Source organism: Vicugna pacos, chromosome 9, assembly GCF_048564905.1.
Source record: "Vicugna pacos chromosome 9, VicPac4, whole genome shotgun sequence".
NCBI lineage: Eukaryota > Metazoa > Chordata > Mammalia > Artiodactyla > Camelidae > Vicugna > Vicugna pacos.
In genome coordinates, this window is record NC_132995.1 from 71,780,751 (window position 1) to 71,802,250 (window position 21,500).

At 38.3% G+C, this 21,500-nt stretch overlaps 1 protein-coding gene across 3 annotated transcripts in view; it reads left to right on the forward strand.

Annotated features, from left to right (window-relative positions):
* The window catches only part of DPYD (dihydropyrimidine dehydrogenase), a 722,107-nt gene that overhangs the window by 329,496 nt on the left and 371,111 nt on the right, over window positions 1–21,500 (forward strand). For 2 of the 3 annotated variants that reach the window (XM_072968149.1, XM_072968150.1), the window contains exon 12: window positions 15,436–15,620. In XM_072968149.1, coding sequence (XP_072824250.1) covers window positions 15,436–15,620 — 185 coding nt within the window. Of the gene's footprint in view, window positions 1–15,435; window positions 15,621–17,074; window positions 17,394–21,500 lie in introns of those variants that run through there. The other variant, XM_072968151.1, reaches the window with a different exon arrangement.

Here is a 21,500-nt window from a genome sequence, read left to right on the forward strand (position 1 = left end):
TTTGATTTTTAAAAATTGCTTACCAGTTCCCCTTATTAGAAGTCCCTCAGAAAAGTTTTACAGAACCTCATAGGGAAGATCAAAGATTCTGCCAATACTAGCTTCATGTGTCGCTTTGATTCACTTGCCTCCACACTGAGAAAAGGTGCAGGCCATGGCTTAATTTGCCTTGTTCTGGCCTAAGTCAGAGCTGGAAATTGCCAGTTAGGCGAGAAATGGTGTGCACGAAGCTGTGGCAATACAGATATTCAGGAATTTTTCAAATGTGCCTATTTTTTCCTCAATTATTTAGATGTTAGGAAAAAACCTACAAAATGTTTTAGGCTGAGCCAGGGGCCCAACAATAAAAGTTAACTGTGCTTGAAAGGACATAGCGTCGGTATGTTTGGCTTGTTTTTTTCCTTATTAACATGTTACTTACATGCTACTTTGCTGGTGTAACTGGACACTAAGGCACTTTCATAACCATCCCCCTCTTTTTTAAACCAGCATGTCTCATTTTTCAAGCAATAAAATGTCTCCTTCAGAAGCAGGGATTCAGCATTCTTTAAACGGTTGTCCACTCTTTGTGACCTCGGTTTTCATAATTCTTCTTCTGCCTCACCAAAAATAAAGAGCAGGGAGCCAGGAATGGAGCACCAAGCTGAGAATGTCAGAATTGATCAGATTTTCCCTACTGTATGCACTTGTATAAACAAAAATGTTTGCAATATAGTTTCGAATAACAGATTAAGGGATATTGCACTTTGTCGCTGGATAGGAGAACTTTTTGACTGATGCAGGAGTGTTAGAGGAAGAGCCTCACGAAGGATCAGTACAACTAAGAATGGATGAGAGAACTGAGAAGTAATCAGTCCAGTGTAACTTACGGTTATGTTACAACAAGAGCTTGCACTGGAATTTTCCTTATTTATATTTACAAATGTTGAAAGGACTTAAGAGATAACATGTTCTAGACTCCTAATTTCACAGGTTTATTTGTTTAGCTAATAACTTCTGAGGGCTTACTATTCCAGGCATTGAGCCGTGTTCTGGGGACAAAGTGGTGAAAAGGCAGTTGCAAACCTTGCCTCCAGGAATGCTGTTTACCCGGGGAGACACACAATTATAATAAATTATGCTAAGAGAGGTTCAGAGCCCTAGAGAAGCGAGGAACACAGTCTGAAGGTTCCGAGAAGCTTCCTAGAGGAAGTGGGTTGTAAATTGAAGGCTGAGTGATGTGTAGGCGTTTCCAGGTGGAATGGGGGTGGAAGGGAGGGAGCAACAAGGAGATTATGCAACTTACTCAACACCACACTGTTAGATTAAGTAGTCATTTTGTAGTCATTTTAAAAAGCTATATTTAAAAAAAAGCATGTCTTTAGAAAGTTGTCACCAGCCTACTTATTTCATGCATGTTCTTATCTTTATAAATGAAGGTCTGTTTTGTTTTATGATTTCTGCTATTATTTATCACGCGGTGAATTTTTTTTTTTGATATCCGAATATGTTATAGGCACTTCCCAGGCGCTAAGAATACAAACACGAGTGAAAGAAAGTCTCTGCCTTTCAGGGACTCCTAGGCTAATGAGAGAAACAGGCATGTAAATACATCCATGACAGCATAACGTGCTAATCTGACAATATTTGGAGTAGGTTTTAGGGCTTCAGTAGGAGTTTCTCTGTTAGAGGAAAAATCATACACGAAGTACGAGCTGGTGAACGGCCTCAGGTGACCAGACGGTGGTGAGGGATTCTGTTCAGCTGGAGCAAATGATGTATGGTGTGATAAGGTGGGAGGTGGTCAGGGGGAAGATGGCAGGAAAATTTGGTACAAATTTATGTGGAGTCAAGAGACATACGCAAAGTGATTAGTTCCGAATTATATCCTATAGACACCCAGGTGACAAACAGGGAGGTTTAAATATGGGCGAGATCTTTATGTTAATGCAGTCATTCTGATAGGTGCCCCATCTTCCTTCTCTCTGCTTGGGTTTGAACCTTTCATTCTGTTCTTCACGTAGCTGGAATTAGAAACCAGGAGAGCACCTTTGAAGTGGTTCACATCAGAGGACAAATGTGTTTTCTAGTATTGAATGCCAGAATTAGGCCAAGTTACTCACCAGTCACGGGTATGATCCAACAATGCAGGTCCCCCGATGGGAAGCTGCTCCAGCCAGATTTTCAGTAGGAAGGAGGGGAGGCCACCTGGTACCTCCCAATCTGTAGGCACGCCAAGGGTGAGTTCCAATTTCTTCTTTCAGATCCACTAATTATAATTACTGATTTCAACTGTTTTAAGAGAAGTAAGTAAAATAAGAGAGACTCCATGAGTGTTATGCTAGTAATTGTTTCCCCACAAGGAAAGAGGTTTCAGGAGCATGGAGTGATAAGCACGTTGCTCCACCATGGCGGTGGTGTTGGAAAAGGTAGCCTGGGGTTACGGCGGAATCAGATCGATGAAACCAGTTCAAAGACTGTCTCCACCAGTTAGTGTGGCTACTGATTCAGGCCCAGATTGAGGCAAAGGTGGTAGAACTGCAGAAGAAAAGTCGGAATCAAGACATATGTTTTAAGTAGACTGTCAAGATTTGGTCATCTGTTTCATAAGGAGGTTGACCATGGAGTATCTAGCATGGGAATCTGATCAGATGTTCGTAATGCCTGCAGAGCTCACCAGTGCAGCAGGTGGAACACGTCTGAGGGAGATCGTGACGTGTTTCATTTGGATTTGCTAATCCGTTCAACGACTGTAAAAAGGAATAGGACTAAGGACATGTGTATTGAAATGAGACGTTAGGGATCATTACATATCATTTGTCCATCTTTTCACTGTCATAACCTGGTGCCTAGAACAGTGGTCATTCATTGATTGAATTAATGAATGAAGACAGTTACGGCTTATAGTTTAGATACCAGCTTCTTAAAAGTATGGTAAAAGAGGACATGTGGCATTTCTTCTGGAAATCCAGAAGGAACTCACCTACCATATGATGGAGAAGAAAAATTCAGTTTTTGAGCTGTACCGCACTGCTTTGTGGATGGTAAATATCTTAGGAGGAGATGGCATCAAGACAGGTTTATTCCGTCATTCTGTGCCTTTCCCCTTTTGCTGATTAGTTCCTCATGCTACCATTTCATTTCTTAACGCCTCAGTAATTAAACATTCCTAAATCCTTTGTATTGGTTGGCCCAGTGATGAAAATGAATCCTTTTTTAATCTTTCCTGTACATTGCCTTGCTTTTAACTGCTTTTTAAGGCAAAAAGCATTCTCAGGAAACCGATAGTAAAACTATGCATGTTTTCTTAAAAACTGCCCTAATTATCAGACACTTTTCTGGCTGAAAGATTTATTCTTTCAATTATAAAGTACGCTGTGCAGAGTGAGCATAAAGTGGTGGAATCTAAAGCAAATACTGGCATTTCTGCAGAAAAACCGTCCAAAATGATGGAATCTTCACACAGTTTTTCTCTGGAGTTATTTTTAAAGGGTGGAGAGGATGAGGAGGGGAGGTCAAACTGATAACGGTGTTGAAAGTGATTTCGAATCAACCTCACATCACTTACAACCGCCTTAGACGTCCATTTGAAGCACAACATGATATTTCTGTAATTATTTTACTTCCCTCTAATAACTGCATAGGAATAGGTTTGTCTCCCCAGTGAATAGCTCTGTTCAGAGCCTTCCCTTATCTTTATTTTCCAGGTTTCACTGGTGGTTGATATCATATGCATTCTTACAGGGAGACAGTGGATAAATCAGTACTTTTCCATCAAATCAAAGATTACATACAAGAAGTAGAGCGGTGGCATGTAACAAGTTTTGCTGGGGAAAGAAGGTAGAAAATGGAAAAATAACAATTGTTTCAGGGAACAGAAATCTTAAAACGTAACAAAACGTTATTCAGCGTAATGTGAGTTAATGCGTGTCCAGAGCTTAATGGATCACAGCCTATCATGTCTGTCTTTTAAATTCTAGTTAGGTTATGAGATGCTGAAAGTTTATTCTGAAACCTAGTGTTCTTGTGAAATGTGAAACTACATTAAGCTACTCTGTGATATAAAATCAAGACGTAAAATTTAGTCAAATTATAAAGTAATGATGTATATTTTCTACTAAGTTCTTAGTAATTGTATTTTGTATTGCAGATTATTGTTAATTACTTTGCATCTGTGTTCTTGGCTCAAAGCACAAAGAAAAAATAAAAATATACCTATTTAAGATAGTCTTTGGTTCAATTAGACATTGACCTGCATAAATGTAGGTTGTAATTTTCTAAGTTGGAAAATTACATTGAATCATATTTAATATATAGCCCACAAATGTGGAAGCAACCCAGTTCAGATATAACATGCACAGGTAATTTATTAGGTGTCCCAAATGTGCTAGCATTGCTGGAGGAGAAAGCCAGCACTAACTTTTAACATAAATTCAGAGGTCCCGCTCAAGCTTTATATGCTATCCAGTGCCAACCTTTTCTTCCATGCTAGCCATTCTTGTAACATTTTATAATTATGAAGCTCCTTAAAATGTTTTCAAAGGACTTTTCACTTACATGACCATTTTTCCGTACAAATGCATGAAAGAGTATCAAGCACATTATATTCAGCAAACATCCATTGATTTTCCAAGCCCTCTGAGAAGCATATTGACAATCCACTTGGTTTCATATGGCCCAGTGTTTTCCCCTGTGTGTGCACACTGTTGCCAAAGGAACTGCTACGTCACCATATCACCGCATTACTCTAATACTTTAGAGTCTAAAATTATTCTTCCCTGTTGCTGGGATTGAAACCAAATGCTTCAATTTCATTTTGACACCCTTCTAACCTGCCCACCTTCATACTTGTGGGACCGTATTTCCCATCTTCTTTTTCATTCTATATTTATTAAGTATACAAGATTCTGCGTTAGGTTCTCCTGGGTACACAAAAATGAATACGTTGTCCCTGTCTACAGGAGCTTGCAGTCTAATAGAGGAAGAAAAATGCACATAAATAAAGGTGCCAGTAGATAAGAAAGACTCAAGGAGAAATAGATAAACTGCTAACGTAAAACATAGGGTGAAGAGATGACTTCTAGCTGTGAGAATCAGAGAAGATTTTATGGGGGTAGTGGCATTTTTCAATAGAGCTGAGGACTGGGTAGGAATTAAGAGTAAGAGGGAAGGGAAAGCACTTCCTGCCGCAGTGAACAGGCTGGCTGCACACAAGGAGCAGTTCCTTCAGCTGGACCATCAGGCACACGGGGAGAGATTGTAGAAGGCAGAGTAACATATCATTGCTAATCCACAGATTGTTTAGTGTTGGGCTAAGGTACCTAAATTTTATTCTAAAATTGATGGGTACCTGAAATCTAAAGGGCCATGTCGATTAAGTATGTTCCCCTCACACACGGAAGGAACAGATAATTAAATATGTGTCTCCTTTCTGGTGGCTGCTCTTCCCCTGCTTCACTCTACACACTTTATATATTCAAAATGCTGTTGACAGGAAGACTGCAGGGTAGTTTATTCATATTTTAATCCAAAATACCCAGCATAGTCTCAGAGATGCCCTGAATGAATGGATAAATGAATGAATGAAGACAGAGAAATGTTGGGATGATAATGTTGGGATGAGTAGAATGAAATGATTGCTTCATTCTAACTGTAACTGTCCCTACAGAAAATTCACATGAAGACAAAATTCACATGAAGACAAAATTCACATATGAAAGCAGCATTTATGCAAAGTATCACATGAAGACCAGCAAGTCCTCCTTCTGTTGAGGGAATGGTCAGATGCTGGACACAATCATTTGCATTGAGAATAGCATCCTCCTCCCTGGTCACCTTGCTTTTGCTCTTGCTTTGACATAATCCTACTAGAATCAGCTTTACAAACAGAAATTGTATCATTTTATCCCCCTGTTCCAAGCCCTCCAGCGGCCCCCCGTCTCCTCTTCAAGGGCGTCAGCTTCAGCTTGTCCTAACTCCTCGGTCATGGCTCCCTCTGCCTGGAGTGACCTGCCTGAGGTCTTCACACGCTGGCTCATTCTTATCCTTTATGTTTAGCTGCTTGGATGTCGTCCCACCACCATGCTCTAAAGCCCCTCTCCTACTTCTCACTGCCCCCACCTTGTAACACTGTCCTCCACATAACTCCCTTCATAGCCGTTTTTACTCTCGTATAGTTCACTTACTTATTTACTTTTTTTTTTTTTAATCTTCCGCCAGCTGAAATGTATACCCTGCAAGGCCAGGTCCCCGTCTGTAGTATACCACCATGCGGACGACTGGGTTTAACACACAGTAGACAGTAAACATTTGCCAAATGAATGAACCAGTGCGAGCTAGTGCCTTGTTCTTTCTCCTATGCAATCATTATTCAGCTCCCAATAAGAACACCCTGTATGCGCTTCCTTGCTGTCTTTGCCAGGTCCTTGCTCCTTAACTGCTTTTATTCTGCCTATTGTCTTCCTCCTTGACCTGCAAGCGGCACCTTTTTACTGCTCGTTGACCTGCAGATCCCCAAATGTAGCTACCTACCCTGCGTTTCTCTTGTATTTGACATTTCTTGAAATGATCACTTCTTGGCTTGTGTGGCTCAGAAGTATCTTGATTTTCATGAAACCAATGATTCCTCCTCTGGCTTTAGTTCAGATTGTGATTGCGGCCACTTTAAAAAATAAGTGCTTCGTTCTGTTTTTACCTGGATTTGTGTTCTTTCTTTAGGAGCTGTATCCACCTTTATGACTATATCTAATCCCCAGGTTCAGGGCCCTCTCCTAGGATCTGGGTGTTTGTCTCCAAGTGCCCCTGAAGGCCGCCGGGCACTCCCGGATGGTACAGCTGTAGCAGACTGGTAGTTTTGTTCAAATCCTGAGAGTGTGACCTGGGTAGCTTACCTCAGTTTCATTTTCCTCAACTATAAAATTAAAATAATACCTATTCTGTGGGGTTCCAAGAAAACAATATATACATTGCCTCATTCAGAACCAGCCACATATTCATAAAGGCACCCAATAAATGTTTTTCATTATTCTCATCTTGAGTCCTCTTGAATAGAGCCTTTACCAATACCAAAGATGTTTCTTGACTGATGGTAACACAGCCAGTGCTCTCTCTATATAAAGACGCTGTATTTTTGAATCGTGCATTTGCTTATGTGCTAAAAAATTTTTTAAAGAAATTATACTGTGTGTTTTAAGTTTGCATTGAAGTATGCCTGCAGCCGATTGACAAGGCAAAAAAAAAGTCATAAGATGGATATCAAAAAATAACATTAATGAGCTGCTAAAGCTAAAATTACAGGAACTTATGAAATTGGTTAAACATAAAAACCATTAAACTGTTTACTGAAGCTTCACAGATATACTGCAGTTAATGAGCATTTCTGCTATTTAAATAAGCCCAAATTGAACACACATTACATGGATACATAATTAGTCATGGCAGTCAAACACACACAGGCTTACTTTTAAAGCTCTATTGAGGGACTCTTTTCCATTTGATTTATTTTGTTAATTAAAATATTTTTCAGTATTCACTTATATTTTAATACTATTGTTTTCACAAGTAGTATAATTTACTACTGGCTTTCTGTGTGTTTTTATTTATGCTTTAAATGCAGCAAATGGGGATTTTATATTAAACATTTTTAACCCCTTTCTGTAATTATTTATATCACTTGATGGTATCATTCAGCATTTTTAAAAAGTTCTTTCACTGAGAAATATATATATATATAAAATATTTCAGTAGCCTCTCCACTTTTTTCAGTGTCTCCTAATTATCAAGAGATATTAAGCACCCAAATGTGCATAGAATTATGATGATTATGGTCCAAATCAGATTAAAGGATGATCTATTTCTTCAAGGAGTTTGTAGTCTTAAGTAGATGGTATCATTGAATATAAATAAGCAAATCAAAGTGCAGCGTTTGGGAATCCAACAGAGAATTTGAAAACAATCCCCACATATTTCCTTCAAGGACACTGACCTCCTTGAGGAGATCTCTTCCAGAGAAAATGAAATCAAATCTTCCAGGAGTTTAGTGTTTTAAATAGATGGAATTATTGCCGAGAAATAAGCAAATCAAGGTGAAGTGCTTAGACAATTTTAATTCTGAATTGATTAGTTGGTCAGTTTAGGAAATGAGACTGAGGCTCCCTGTAGAATACAAGCAAAACAAAAGGAGTTGCTGCAGGCTATTATTGACATCCAGCTTTTGTGTTTAACTTGGGGAGCCGAAGCTTGTCCTGGGTATGGAAGGGAAGAAAATTAAATCTGTGCTTTTACCCTGCCTGGATTCTACAAGCATATCCAAACCGAACATTGTTTAACCATAGCAATGAGGAAGTCAGATAGTTAAATCGAGCAAAAGAAATTAACCAAGTGTCTCTTCCTCTCTAGTCCGTGTGTTTGTCACTGCAGAGACATTTTTGGAAGCTTTTTTTTTTTTTAAGGAAGATATTTCAGTTTCCTCTCCACAATGAACTGACTCTCTAACTGTGGAAATGTGACCTATGAGAAAAATAGTCAAGACAGGATGAGTCCTAAATAAATAGACTGGATTACCATTACATTTTCAACCAGAAAACCTCCTTCAAGTTCCTCGTGTGTACCAATTATTGTGCCAGATGCTGGGGAAGGAGCTGACTCACATATGGTCCCTAAACTCAAGGAGTGGTGGAGGGCAAAGCCAGTAACTGAAATAAAGTCACATAGTGACTATTTAACAGAAAGGGGTTGTGATTAATTTAACAAAAAGGAGAAAGAAAAGTTTCCATTGGAGGAGGTGACCTAAAGGTTGAACCTATAAAGCTGATCAAGACTACAATTCTTTACTGTCCCTCCAACCCCCATCTGCTTCATTTTAATTATCCCCATGGTTCCCAGTAGTGAAGCTTTAAGAGACCATTTCTGGTCCATTTCTGGCTTTCTGTTGACCCCACAGCAAGGGTCAGTGGCAAGGAGGACTTTGGAGTCAGAAATAACTGGACTCATACCCTGGCTTTGCCACTTCTTGGCTGTTTTTAGGATGATAACACCTACCTTAAAGAGTTGTTTTGTGGTCTACATGAGATTACTGTGTGCAAACATCCAGCATTGTGCCTGACTCACTCAAGGGATCAAAGAATGCTGATCGCTTTTCTTAACATTCTTCATGAGGTGAGGATGCTATGAATGAGATGGAAGATGTAATCAGGAGAGAATTTCCTTTGGATAAATTGCTGGAACATGGTAACTGACTGCACGTTGAGATAACTGGAGGGAAAAGATTCAAAGATTACACCAAGATATTTAAGATCTATTTCTAGGATTTTTGAGAAAGGATAAACGGAAAAAGCAGCAGTGAAGATTAAAGAGCGATCTTGGAGCCAGGTGGAAAAGCAGAAAACGTGGTGTTATTGAAGCCAAGGGAAGGGGCTTTGATGAGGAGGAAGTGGTCATCTGTCGAATGCTGCTGAGAAATCAGGGAAGGCAGTGCACGCTTAGGGTGAGTGTTGCGGCACCCACGTGTGCTTGCACGATCTTGAGCCTAAGGACCTCCTTAAATCTTGTTCTTGGGGTGCCTCACCCCAGGCTGCCCTAGTGCTGTTCCTGAAGTGAGGTGGCCACTGAGAAGAGTCACTGGTGTGGCAGGCTGAATCATCTCCATGGAAAGAGCTTCAGTGAAGCCTTGGTGGTCACAGTGAGTAGGAGTCATGAAAAGGCAAGCTTACTGATGCTCAGCTGTGAAATGGGAAAGACCAGAGGAAGCTCCTGAGCTGGGTTTTGGATGTGATGGTTTAGAAGAGACAGTAGAGCATCCACGTTGGAACCTCTAATAGGCAGCTAGAAGTGCCGGAATAAAAGAGTAAGATGATGTTTGAGGTCTTTTCCACAGAGATGAAGCTAAAGGCACAAGAGGACTATAATTTCTGATGCAGAAAAATGTAGTCGACTGAATATTTGAAACCTGGGAAGAGAATAATGATGAAGTAAAGAGGACCTGGATGGAGTCCAAGAAGGACAGTTTAAAAAGAAGGAGAACCCAGATAGAGAAGATTCTGCAGATCAGAGAAGGAGATCAAAACTAATGTGATTCTGCTCTTGGATGCCGCAGAAAGACAAAAAGTAGGAGGACCGAGGTCCCAGGATTTGGTGGCCATAGACAGCATAGTTTCATTAAAAGGGCAGACTGGATAGAATAACCGGGTGGAGAAAAAGTAGGCAGCTGGTGCAAATTTACTGTAAGAAATTAGATAAAGGGCGAGATAAGAATCAGTGAGGAGAGAACCAGGCTAAAAGCCAGTGTTTCAAAATAGGAGAGGAGAGATCATGAGAAAGACAATATTCCAAAAAGGATCACAGGTATTGAGATCCTGGAGGAGTAAGAAGGTATAGAATCAAGGGTAACACTGGAGGGGATTACAGAAGGAAAACGCTGGATCTTCGTTGCCGGCTACGTCGTGGTTGTGGATGGACAGCATATTAACTCAGACACCTAGAGGCAGAGGGAGATGTGAAGACAACTCCTGCCAACAAGATGCTCATGCCATCTGGACGGACTTGATACTCTTAGTTGAAGGCATTCTCTGGTTCTGTCCCCTCCTTACCCCAGGCTATTCTGTTGAAGGAGCTCTGATATCCTGGCTCTGTAATTAGAATTTATTTGCTTTTGCTGAGATTTTGCTTTCGGCTCTGAGTTACTAAGATTATTGCCTCAGCTCGCTTTTTTGTTTCATTGTGCTTCGGTCCTAGTGACTAATAGGTTATGTAAAACTGAAGAAGGAGCACATCGATGAATTTATCTCTTTTCAAGATATCATTTTATTATAAATGTTGAAAAATTCTTATTCCCCCCATTGTTTTATAGCATATCCGACTCTCCAGAGAATACTAGTAACCCTTCTTCATTGTGCTTGCTGTTGTATTGTTTTATTGTTTATGGGAAATTAATTTATATTCATGTACTAAAATATAACATTCTTGACATCTTTTTATAAATACTGAGAAATATACTTGTCATATGCTCGTGGGTTTCTCTTCTACATATATGACTGCACAGCTACATCAGTTTAATTGACCTTGGCAATCTGCATCTGCTGGTGATGTGTCCCTGAGGGACGGCTTCTGCAATTCTAAGCTGTGGCTTATTGAAGAACTTGTGTGTCACAATACAATTAAGTCTATATAAAAAAAATCATTTCATGCATAACATTAAGTTGACTAAAAGTTCCTATTTCAAAACCATTTCTTCTTTTAAAGCTACCTCAGAGTGTCTTTGTTTTTTAAATAAGCTCATTCGAACGTAGTAGTAATTAAAGCAGAAAATTATCATAAATCTTGAATGTTTGGTATGAATTAAGGATGTTTTCATTCCTTTTAAAGACTGCATAAAATTCCAGGCACCATATCATTTAACACATTTCTCTCCCACTTGCAGAACAGCATAGACTGCGGATAAGCATGTTTGGGGGGTTCTTTTTCAAGTTCTTTTTCTGTTCGTCTATGGAGCTCTGGAACATATGCTGCAGCCTCTATCAAGATGCAGGCTCGTAGAAATCTGTGGGAAAACTGCATGATCATAGCAGAAAGTCCCTCTCCCCTCACCCCCATTATTTTATAAACAAGAAAGAAAGAAACACAATCCTTCTATTAATATTCATTTAACACTTCATAGGAAATGGCAAGCAGTTATTTGGTTTGCAAATGCAAATATACATTTTTCATTCACTTATGCTTTCTCTCCTTCCAAGCTAGATAAAGGCAGAACAGAAGATAGGCTTCTGAGATTTATTTTTATTATATTCCAAGTTAAATGTATCAGCTGAGATGGAAGGGAACTGTGAGGAGCTCACAGAAGGGTCCTTACAATGGTGAGGAGGATGAAAGTCTCCCTCATAAGAAGCAGCTAAATAAATGAACTCCTTTCTGACAAATTATGAATAAAAGCACATGGGTCTTTTTTCACTGAATCCTTGATTTATTTGAGTTCTAAGTTAAATACTTTGGGGCTTTAAAAATATGGTTTAATAATAGAAATAACTACTGTATTTCAAAAGAATCATTGAAATCATGAAAGGTATTCTTTGGATCCATAATCAGAATCAAGAAAGTTTCAATAAATTAATCCTCTCTCTCTCAGTCTCTCCCGTCTCTCCTTCTCTCATGCTTAAATATTGAGTCCACTGTGCCTACAGGGAAATGATCCGAGTCATCTGATGTTCAAGGTGTGATGAACGGACATTCTTGTGTTAGCTGCTTCGTGTCACTGATTGAAACCGTTTCTGACCCACTGCAGCATTGCTTATATTCTTATAAGTTATCATGTTCTATTTTTGCAATGATCCTTTGTCATTTGGACAGAGGACAAGTCAAAATATTAGATATTAAAATGCAAACAAATTATTTTGATTAATGTAAGCTTTGCTGTACTGTTTAATAACATCATAACCAATTGCCTGACCTCTCATTTTTTCCCAATTTATTTCTTAAATGAAACTATGAACGTGTTAAACTTGAAGGCCTCTAAAAAGAGTAGGGGAACAGACACAAGTTACTATACATATAATAGATAAACAATAAGGGGCTACTGTAGAGCAAAGGGAACCATATTCAGTTTCTTACACTAACGTGGAGTGGAAAGAATCTGAAAGGAAAATATGTATGTATAGGGATAACTGAATCCCTCTTATGTACCCCTGAAAATAACGTAAATCTATCACACTTCAACAAAAAAATTAAAAAAAAAAAGTAGGGGAAAAGTTCAGTAGATGATTTTCCAAAGGGGGCTGAGATAATTTTTAATTAGGGAGAAAGTTTGTTTTCTGTTTCAGAATACAGTGTCAGAGCGTTGTTTGATTTTTAGTGAGGTTTAGTTGCATGTTACAAATGATAGAATAATTGAAACAGTTGATATTCAGGTCCAAGACTTCAAGTTATAACTGGATCAAATATTGAGGAAAGACAGCATATTTGTAAAAGTAAACATGAGTGTGTATGAATGTTTAGAAATATAAAATAACACAATGTGTATCCAGTGGAGAGACCTGTGAATAGAATGGTGCTTTTGAATACACAAATGAATATTCTTAGCTTGGCTTATGGTGTTGGTACTAAATATTTTAAGAAACGTAAGAATTCCTTATTAAACGTCTAGTAACATCCCTGCCTGTTTATTGACTGAGTTAGTGATGGGCTTTAATATTAGAGGGAAATTTACTACATGCATTTTTAAATCGTAAAAAATTATAAAGCATATTACTCAAGAACTTCAGTTTAATTCAACAAGCATTTATCCAGCACCTACTGTTTATGGTGCATTGTACTCAAGAGTAGATTGGATTCAAGTTTGTGAGATCTGAGGATTGTATAATATTTAAGGACTTCTCTATTAAAAAAATTACAAATTCAAATTTAGGGACAAGGCCTTGAAGGAGGCCCATGCAAGTAAGAGACCCTGAAGCTTAAGCTTCGATAACTTCACAGTATGTGTGTCTTTGACTCTCATAGCTGCTTTGGGAAATCAAAGATAGCTAAGGTATAATCCCTGCCTTGCTTAAGCTTAGAGTGAATCTGTGCTAACCTTCAAGGGTGTTCCTGTAGAAAGAGAGAAAAATGTATGAAAGGGCTTTGATCTCCCAGTGAAATGATTATGAATTCCTTCTTGTTTAAAAATCATCTTTATTTCAGATCTCTATAGAGCACAAGTCTTGGACAAATAAGATCATTGCTTATACAGGAGAATTATTTTTTACCCCGTGTGTGTGTGTGTGTGTGTGTGTGTGTGCATACCATTCAGTGATGGTGTGTTACAGGTACCATTATTATAATAGGTTGAATTGATGAGCCTTGCTCACCATCGATGCTTTTGCAACTCAAATAACTGTCAACAGATGGTGATGATGATCTGTTATGCAACGGGGAACAAATGATAAAGGTCTCTTTTCTATGTGACCTTTAAAGACATTAAAAAAATCTTCTCAAAATGCCATTCTGCATTGAAAATAATTACATGAATATTTAATTTTACTCTCAATGAAAGGTGAAATTCCATCAGAGATACAAACAATAGAAGATTTTTAAATAAAAACCTGAGCACGATAGCAATGATACATCAACTCATCCATCCATCCATCCATCCATCCATCGAATTGAATGTCTCCTATGCTCCAAATACTGCACTAGGCTAGGGGGCACAGTGTAGGCAGCATGGACAAATTCTTGTTCTCATGGAACCTGCAGTCTTGTGGGGGAAAACAATCAACAGTAGTTCCTTATAATAGTTTTCTAAAATTCCAATATTCTTCAAGTAAAAGCTATTAATATGTACCAAGGTTGACTTTTTTTTCGTATTATTGCTTGTAAGAGATTGGTTTGAAGTGTCAGAATAACATTTTTCACGTTTGGCTGTTTTATTTTCAACTTGAATTTTTAATCTATTCAACAGCAAACTTTTGTGTTCCAAGATCTTCTAGTCTCTTCTCCTTGAGTTGATGTTGTGATAGTCTCTTTTTAATTGGAGTGAAGGATAGCTCCCTTAAGTCTATCCTGAGATGCTGTGCTTAAAATTCATGACATGAATACCTAGAAAGAACATGTCATCTTCAATACTGGCACAGTTTGCTCCATCATATATGGTACCCATCTAACTTCCTTTTCTTCTTCCCTAGATAAACCTCTTCTCTCACTTGCTTTCTTTTATCTCTTCTAAACACCAGGATCATGTGTCTAATCAGTTTCCTTTAGATATGTTTCTTAAAGAAACTCATTCTCTTCCTTTTCTATGACATGTTTAGATTCACTGGAACACAGAATATTTAGCAAATAATTTAAACCTCTTTTACAGAGCCATTTCCACAAGGATATAATGTTAATGTTTGCATTTCTTGACTTTTACAAAGTAAATGAAACAAATTGCTGACTAAATGTAACTATATTCTGGGTCCATTAAATCACTGAACATTAAGTGGAAATAATTTGGTGAAAATAAAGAAGATTTCATCTCGTTTTGTTTATAAAATGTGCTGTGAAAGGAAGAGATTGAATGTTGGCTCAAATCCACAGTGTAACTTACACCTGTGACACACAGGAATAAGTTTAGGATTATATGACTAATAACAAATTTATGAAAATAATTGTTATGGACAAAGTTTTAGAAAATACATTTTATAACCATTAAAATATTTGAAGGAGGACTGTATTTTCCCTTGTCATGGATACCTCAGACCTGAAACGTGGCCCGAATCTGTGGTCTTTATGACCTATATGTGATATGTATTTTGAGTTGGTGAAGTGAGTGCACTTCAAAAGCATTGTTCACCCAGATATTTCATTAACTTTTCATTTTTATGGTTCATTAAAAACAGTTGTGTGAATCCTAAGAATAATAATTAAATCATAATTTTTCTTAATTTTCAAATTATTGTTATGTGATGCACAGATTAGTCATTGCCTGTTGTCTCTTGCTTTTTTTTTTCCCAGTAAAAGAAGCCTTGAGCCCTATAAAATTTAACAGATGGGATTTCCCAGAAGTAGATCCAGAAACTATGCAAACCAGTGAACCATGGGTGTTTGCAGGTGGTGATGTTGTTGGTATGGCTAACACTACAGTGGAATCCGTGAATGATGGAAAACAAGCCTCTTGGTACATTCACAGATACATACAGGTAGGCATTTACCATCAATTTCAGTTAATTTTTTATAATGGATAAGTACTCCTTCATTTATTTTTGCTACTCACTTATGTGCACGTTTCTAGAAGGCATATAATAATTATATATGAATTATGTCATGTATGTATGAACTTGGATAGAATTTTTTAAATGTGGACTCGATAGCAGTACTGTATAGTTGATTGAAAATTCATTGTCCATTTCTACCAGCGTAATGCCATGAAGTTCTTCATCCTCTGTGTGCAAAATAATTATCAGTGTTCAAAGACACAGATAATACATTTATCGAATCTAGACGGTACACAGGGTGGTAGAGAATCCGTGTTCCTAATGATCTTACACCATCCAGAAAACTGCGTTGTCTGTCCACTTGGATCAAGTGAGTTCCTATTCACTTCCTAAATTGTATTCACCTAATTGAAAAGAAAACACATATTTTATAAATTTCATTTGTAATTTTTTTCTTACTATTTAGTTTTATGATACAAGTGTAGAATGTAAAAATGATAAAATATGAAGTTAAGCATACTGTGGACAGTCACTTTGTGGTCTTGTGGAAAAAGCCATAGCTACTAGATTTCAGTTTTCTGCGATTTTGACAAAATGCTTTTTCCTTCTTGCTCTATAATTTCAATGTAGACACAGTGACCTCATTTACATAAAATGTTTCTGGCAAAGTTTGCTCTTGTAAATAAAATCCTTATTCTTTCTTTCCTATTCAGGAGACTCTAAATTCACTAATATACTTCCTGTCTCCCTTTTTTTTGGTTTCTCACCTGCTAACGAAATTCGCTTTGTGTTTAGTATTTCCTTGAATATTTTTCTTCCTCTTTGCCATGACCATTTAGTCTCTCCTGGCTGGTCTCCTACCATTTCTGTAATTCATCCATGACTACTTATCTACTAGGTAGGGCCTGGACTTAGTCATGATTACATCGTGTTTGTTATTTTCAATTCACCCAACGACTCCCATCCCACCTCCGCATCTCTAAGTAGAAGAGATTGAGATGTTGGGATCTGGGCCAGAGTGTGGTGTCCCAGAAATGTGACGCTCTGAGAATGGGTGTAGTCAGCCTACTGGTTTTGTAGAGAGTGCAAGGTGTGATTTAGGAAGCAGTGTTTTGGAGAGATGACAAATCTAAAATTAAGAACGCAGTCCAAATCAGTCGTAAATCAAAAGGGACTAGGCTAGGAAGAAAAGGGGGAAAGGAATGCGATTTTAGCAGACAGGAACCTGAGAACACAAAGGAGACACGTCAGCCGTGGTGCCGGCTCTAGTCCCTGCATCTTACTTTGGAGAGTTGCCAGGGCTCATACACGGTGGGAGCAGTTCAGGACAACCGCCCAGCGTGGGCTTCTGCGTTGGCTCTTTTTGCTTCTTTCTGTCCCAAGACTTATCACTCTGCACTTTCATTTTCTCATTCTACCCTTATTTCTTATTTTTGTAGTGTTCTCAAGGCTCCCTGGCCCTGCCTCCTGTGTGACTCCCTCATCTGTGTCTCCAGCAGGGCGTTCTCTTCCACGATCCAGCACGTGCTGAATGTCTTCACTTACCTAACCTGTGTTTAAAATGCACTGCTCTGCTTGGGTGTATGTCTTGCCTACATGTCAGGCTCACTGCTTTTAACCAAACCACCATCTCCTAAAGCTGTTCCACCTCCAGGATCTGACGTTTCGTATTCCCAGAGTCAAATCCCCTAAATCAGTGGTCCTTAGACTCTGGGTTACTCACACTAATAAAACTTCCAAAATCAATTTGGGAACTAATGCAGGTCTGACAGCCTCTTATTTTTCTGAGTCACAGCATTAAAACAAACACTCAAATATGTGACATTATAACATTTACTCGCATATATTAACAGGAGAGTTTGTGAGAAAAGTGGGAAGCAGCGCAGTCTCAGGATAGAGGTGGTTCCTAAGAAATCAGAATCGGAAGATGTACACTAGCGTGTTCACACACACAAGGATGCTTCTCTCATAAAACAGCACCGCTGTACACACCCATGCTTACGAGCTATTTAGCTAAATTTTCTTTTCTTCTCTCTCTCATATATGTCTGGTCAGTTCTATCCCTGTAAAAAAAAACTTTCATACACTTACTTTTATTGGCTTATTTTTTGGTGTGGAATACAACTTTTGGTTGCCGACATCTCACTGACCAGTCTATTAAGTCCTTCAAGAAATGAAAGTTTGATCAGGAGAAGAGAAAAGACTTTGTGTTAGGCCGGATGAAACCTAGTGAAAGTGTGAGTTCACTTTGCAGGAGTGAAAACTGGGGGATTAAAAAAGTGAAGTTGAACGTAGGCCAATGGAGAATGGCATGCGTTTTTTTCTTCTAAACATTAAGTGCATGTATAGCTTTCACATCAAAAGACACAGAGAAGGTCTACTATAGTTGATGGTTGTGGTTTCATAGTGCTTCACAGTTATTGTTTACAAGGATTCTTTTTTTTTTTTACTGTTATCTTTTTTCTTCCCTGAGTCTGATAAGTGTGTAGAAAAAAAAATTTACAATCATTTTACATAGCTTCCGCTTACTTATGAAAGGAAGGACACAAACCTTTAGGTATGATGAACAGAAAAGTGCATGTGCTTTAAAAATACATACTGTTAGGAAAGATAGTGTTTGAAATATACAATTTTAAATCTGTGACCAATACGAATTTTGGATTTGGCTGAAGGATTTAGACTTGTCAAACAAAGTATTAAATTACATTTTAAAAATAGAGTAGAAATGGCAGGTAGGCAGAAATCTCTGCCAGGTAGCATCAGGCCTTCTACCTTTCTGTGGGGCTGTTGGACGTGACGTGCTGAGCAGCAGTGAGACCGAAACGGAGTGGATTTTTCTCTCTCTACACTGTCGTTAACTAAGTTCTGGCCTCTGACACCTCTTAAAATCGCCTCCAATTGCTCCTGCCACATCCAGTGCCCCCATACTGCAGCCAGAGTCATCTTTCTAGAATACAAGTTTGATCATTTCCTCGTTTAAAACCCTTCAGAGGCTTCTCTTTGCACTGGAGGTAAAGTTCAAATTCCTTAGCTTGTGGTATCAGTTTGAATTTCCCCCAGCACACCAAGATTTCCCCTAAATCTGCCCCTTTCCTGACTCCGCCCATTTCATTCATCTGTGTCCCATTGTCCTTCAGATTTTACTTCCACCTGTTCTTAGGGAACGTGTTCCTCCTTCTGAGCTCTTTAGCGCCTACACTTCCCTGATGGAAGCCTTCCTACTGGTCTCACTCTGCACAAGCCAGTGACAGACTGTTTATTATTACACCCTCAAAGAGTGCATTCATCTATTAGGTAGGAAAAATATGTAGAGATAATTGATTTTAAAGGAATTTAAAGAGAAGCTAAGAAAACATGGATTTGTTATGTAAGTTCATTAGCACTGTAAATAAATAGTATTTTCTTACTAATGTAGCATTTGTTTAGAAAACTTTCTATGAGGCCCAAAGAGTATTCATGAATGAAAGTTTCTACACCTTGTCTTATACATTAGCGTGTTTGGGAGAAAATGAACACTAGACAGTGGACTTTAAAAAATGATTTTATACATATCTATAGTAGGTGTTCATACATGCAATCATTGCAATGAGATATTTAGAATTTTTTTTGTAATACATTTTTTTCAGATAAATGTCATTATTTAAAGACACCCATACTGGGATTTCAGTTATATCCATAGTTGTCTGAAGAGAGCCTCACTCAAATTTTATCAGTTGATTTAATCAGTTACCACGCACTGAGTACCAGCTGTCGGGCTTAACACGACTTTGGGACAGTACCAAAGTGATTAAATGAGGAGAGGCATAACATAGTAGTTAGAAATTTGGGCTCTGAATTAAACAGACCTGATTGCAAACCCAGTTTCAATACTTTTGAACTATATGACCTCCGGAAAGTCACTTCATTCCTCCAGGATGCGGTCTTCTTAGGAGTAAATAAATATTTACTAATAAAAAAGCAGTAACAGAGTTGCTACACTATTGGGTTTCAGGGAAGAATATGTAAGAGAACTTATGATAAGGTCTTAGTAAAGAATCTGAGCTATAAATACTTGTTGTTTGTGGATTACTGGAGATTACTCCCTTTGGACTGTTAAAATGGTGTAAGAAACGAAGTATAAAGCAGGAGACTTGGGACAGAAAGCCAGAGTATATTGTTTAATGGAGAAAGACTGAAAGAGGCTATTGCAGGTAATTACAAGGGCATTTTATTTAGCCATTCATTTATTCATCCATATGCCATACACATCCATCTATCCATGTAGTCACTCACATGTGGGTTCATTCAATCATTCAATAAACAATAACTTTTTAAAAATAGTGCTTTGAAAATAGTTACATAAACATACAGCTAATAAAAAATAATAATTGCAATAATAAAAATGTGAAGGCACAATGTAGGAGGGAAGAGATAATGACTGATTCTGTCTGGATGTGGGTATCAGGATGTGGAGTCGGCAAAGTCTTCATAAAAATCAAGATACAGGTAAAGAGGGAAGATAAAAGAAAGACAACTGGAAGAATGCTGAGCGATTTGAATTGCTGGAACCTAAAGAACGCTGCTGGCTAAGACTGTGTATCTTGCTCACTGCACAAGGGGTGCCAGACAAGGGTACCAGCAGGCTGAAATCCAGAGCAAGCCCCACTCACCAAACAGATGGTACCTTTAGTTGTGCTGCGTCTGTTCAGAGGCAGGAGTGCTTTCCTTGAACTTTCGCAAAAATGCTTTCTGCTTCCTCCGTAAACCTTGCGCCTGTCCAGAACTTCTTTTTATTTCACCAGAAGGCAGTCTGGGCTAGTGGAGGCCATGAAGATAGGGAAGATGGGAGAAGGGATCTGTTACTGTACTGGGTTAGAACATGATGAGGTCACCCAGTTTTGTAATTTAATGTGGAGTATGTAAGGAGGTAGGAATATGGTAGGAGTTGTTTGAATAAAGAAGTGATAGTGTCAGGTCTGGAATTAATACAGAGAGAAACGTTTTCTGAGTTGTCAACAATCCTTTCCTTGTAAGTCATTATTTTATGATATTAAACTTACTCTTCTTTAATTAGTTCTACTCATAAGTGATTCAATATGCCTTCACCTTAACTTGTTTATACTGGTATGATGGTAATGGAGTCCAGCCATAGTTGAGTTTTCTCCTTCCACTAAATGAGAACACTGAATATCAAGGATCATTTTGACAGTGTACCCAAAGAAAGAGAATGTGACTGGAAGAATGACTTCAGGTAAACAGCAACAACAAATTCTGTAAATTTTAAAATTTACTTATATCTTCCTGGATTTATTTGGATTTATTTACTTAAGTAGTGTGTGTATGTGGCTGTGTGTGTGTGGATGTATGAGGACAGATGGACAGATAAAAAGTTCTGTACTAGGAAAAAAGAGACATTAACCACATTAACCCATCAACCTTTTTTCTCTAAAGGAGCTTATAATGATGTTTGAATTCAATTATTTCACCCATGTGAAACAGTTAAGAGAAAAATATATGATATGACATAAAGGAAAGTTAAATTTACTGCAACCAATACATGCTGAAGTAGTCAAGGAGCAGAAGTCACTGGTGACGGGAATTGTTAGCAAAGACTCACAAAAGAAGTGGTCCTGGACTTGTATCCTCCCGCCTTTTCTCTTCACTTGTCAAAGGCTGAAATAATGGTGCTATCTGTTTAGCACGTATCCTGTATTGAGCTTTTTTTTTTTGGTTAAAATGACCCTGCTAAATGGGCATCATTATCTTCATTTCACAGCTTGTAAAAATAAAGGCTCAAATGGGAAACCTACTCGAGGTCAGTATCTTGTTCGTAAGGAAGCCAGGATTCGAACACTCAAACGTCCATCCACTGTGTTCCCCTGCACC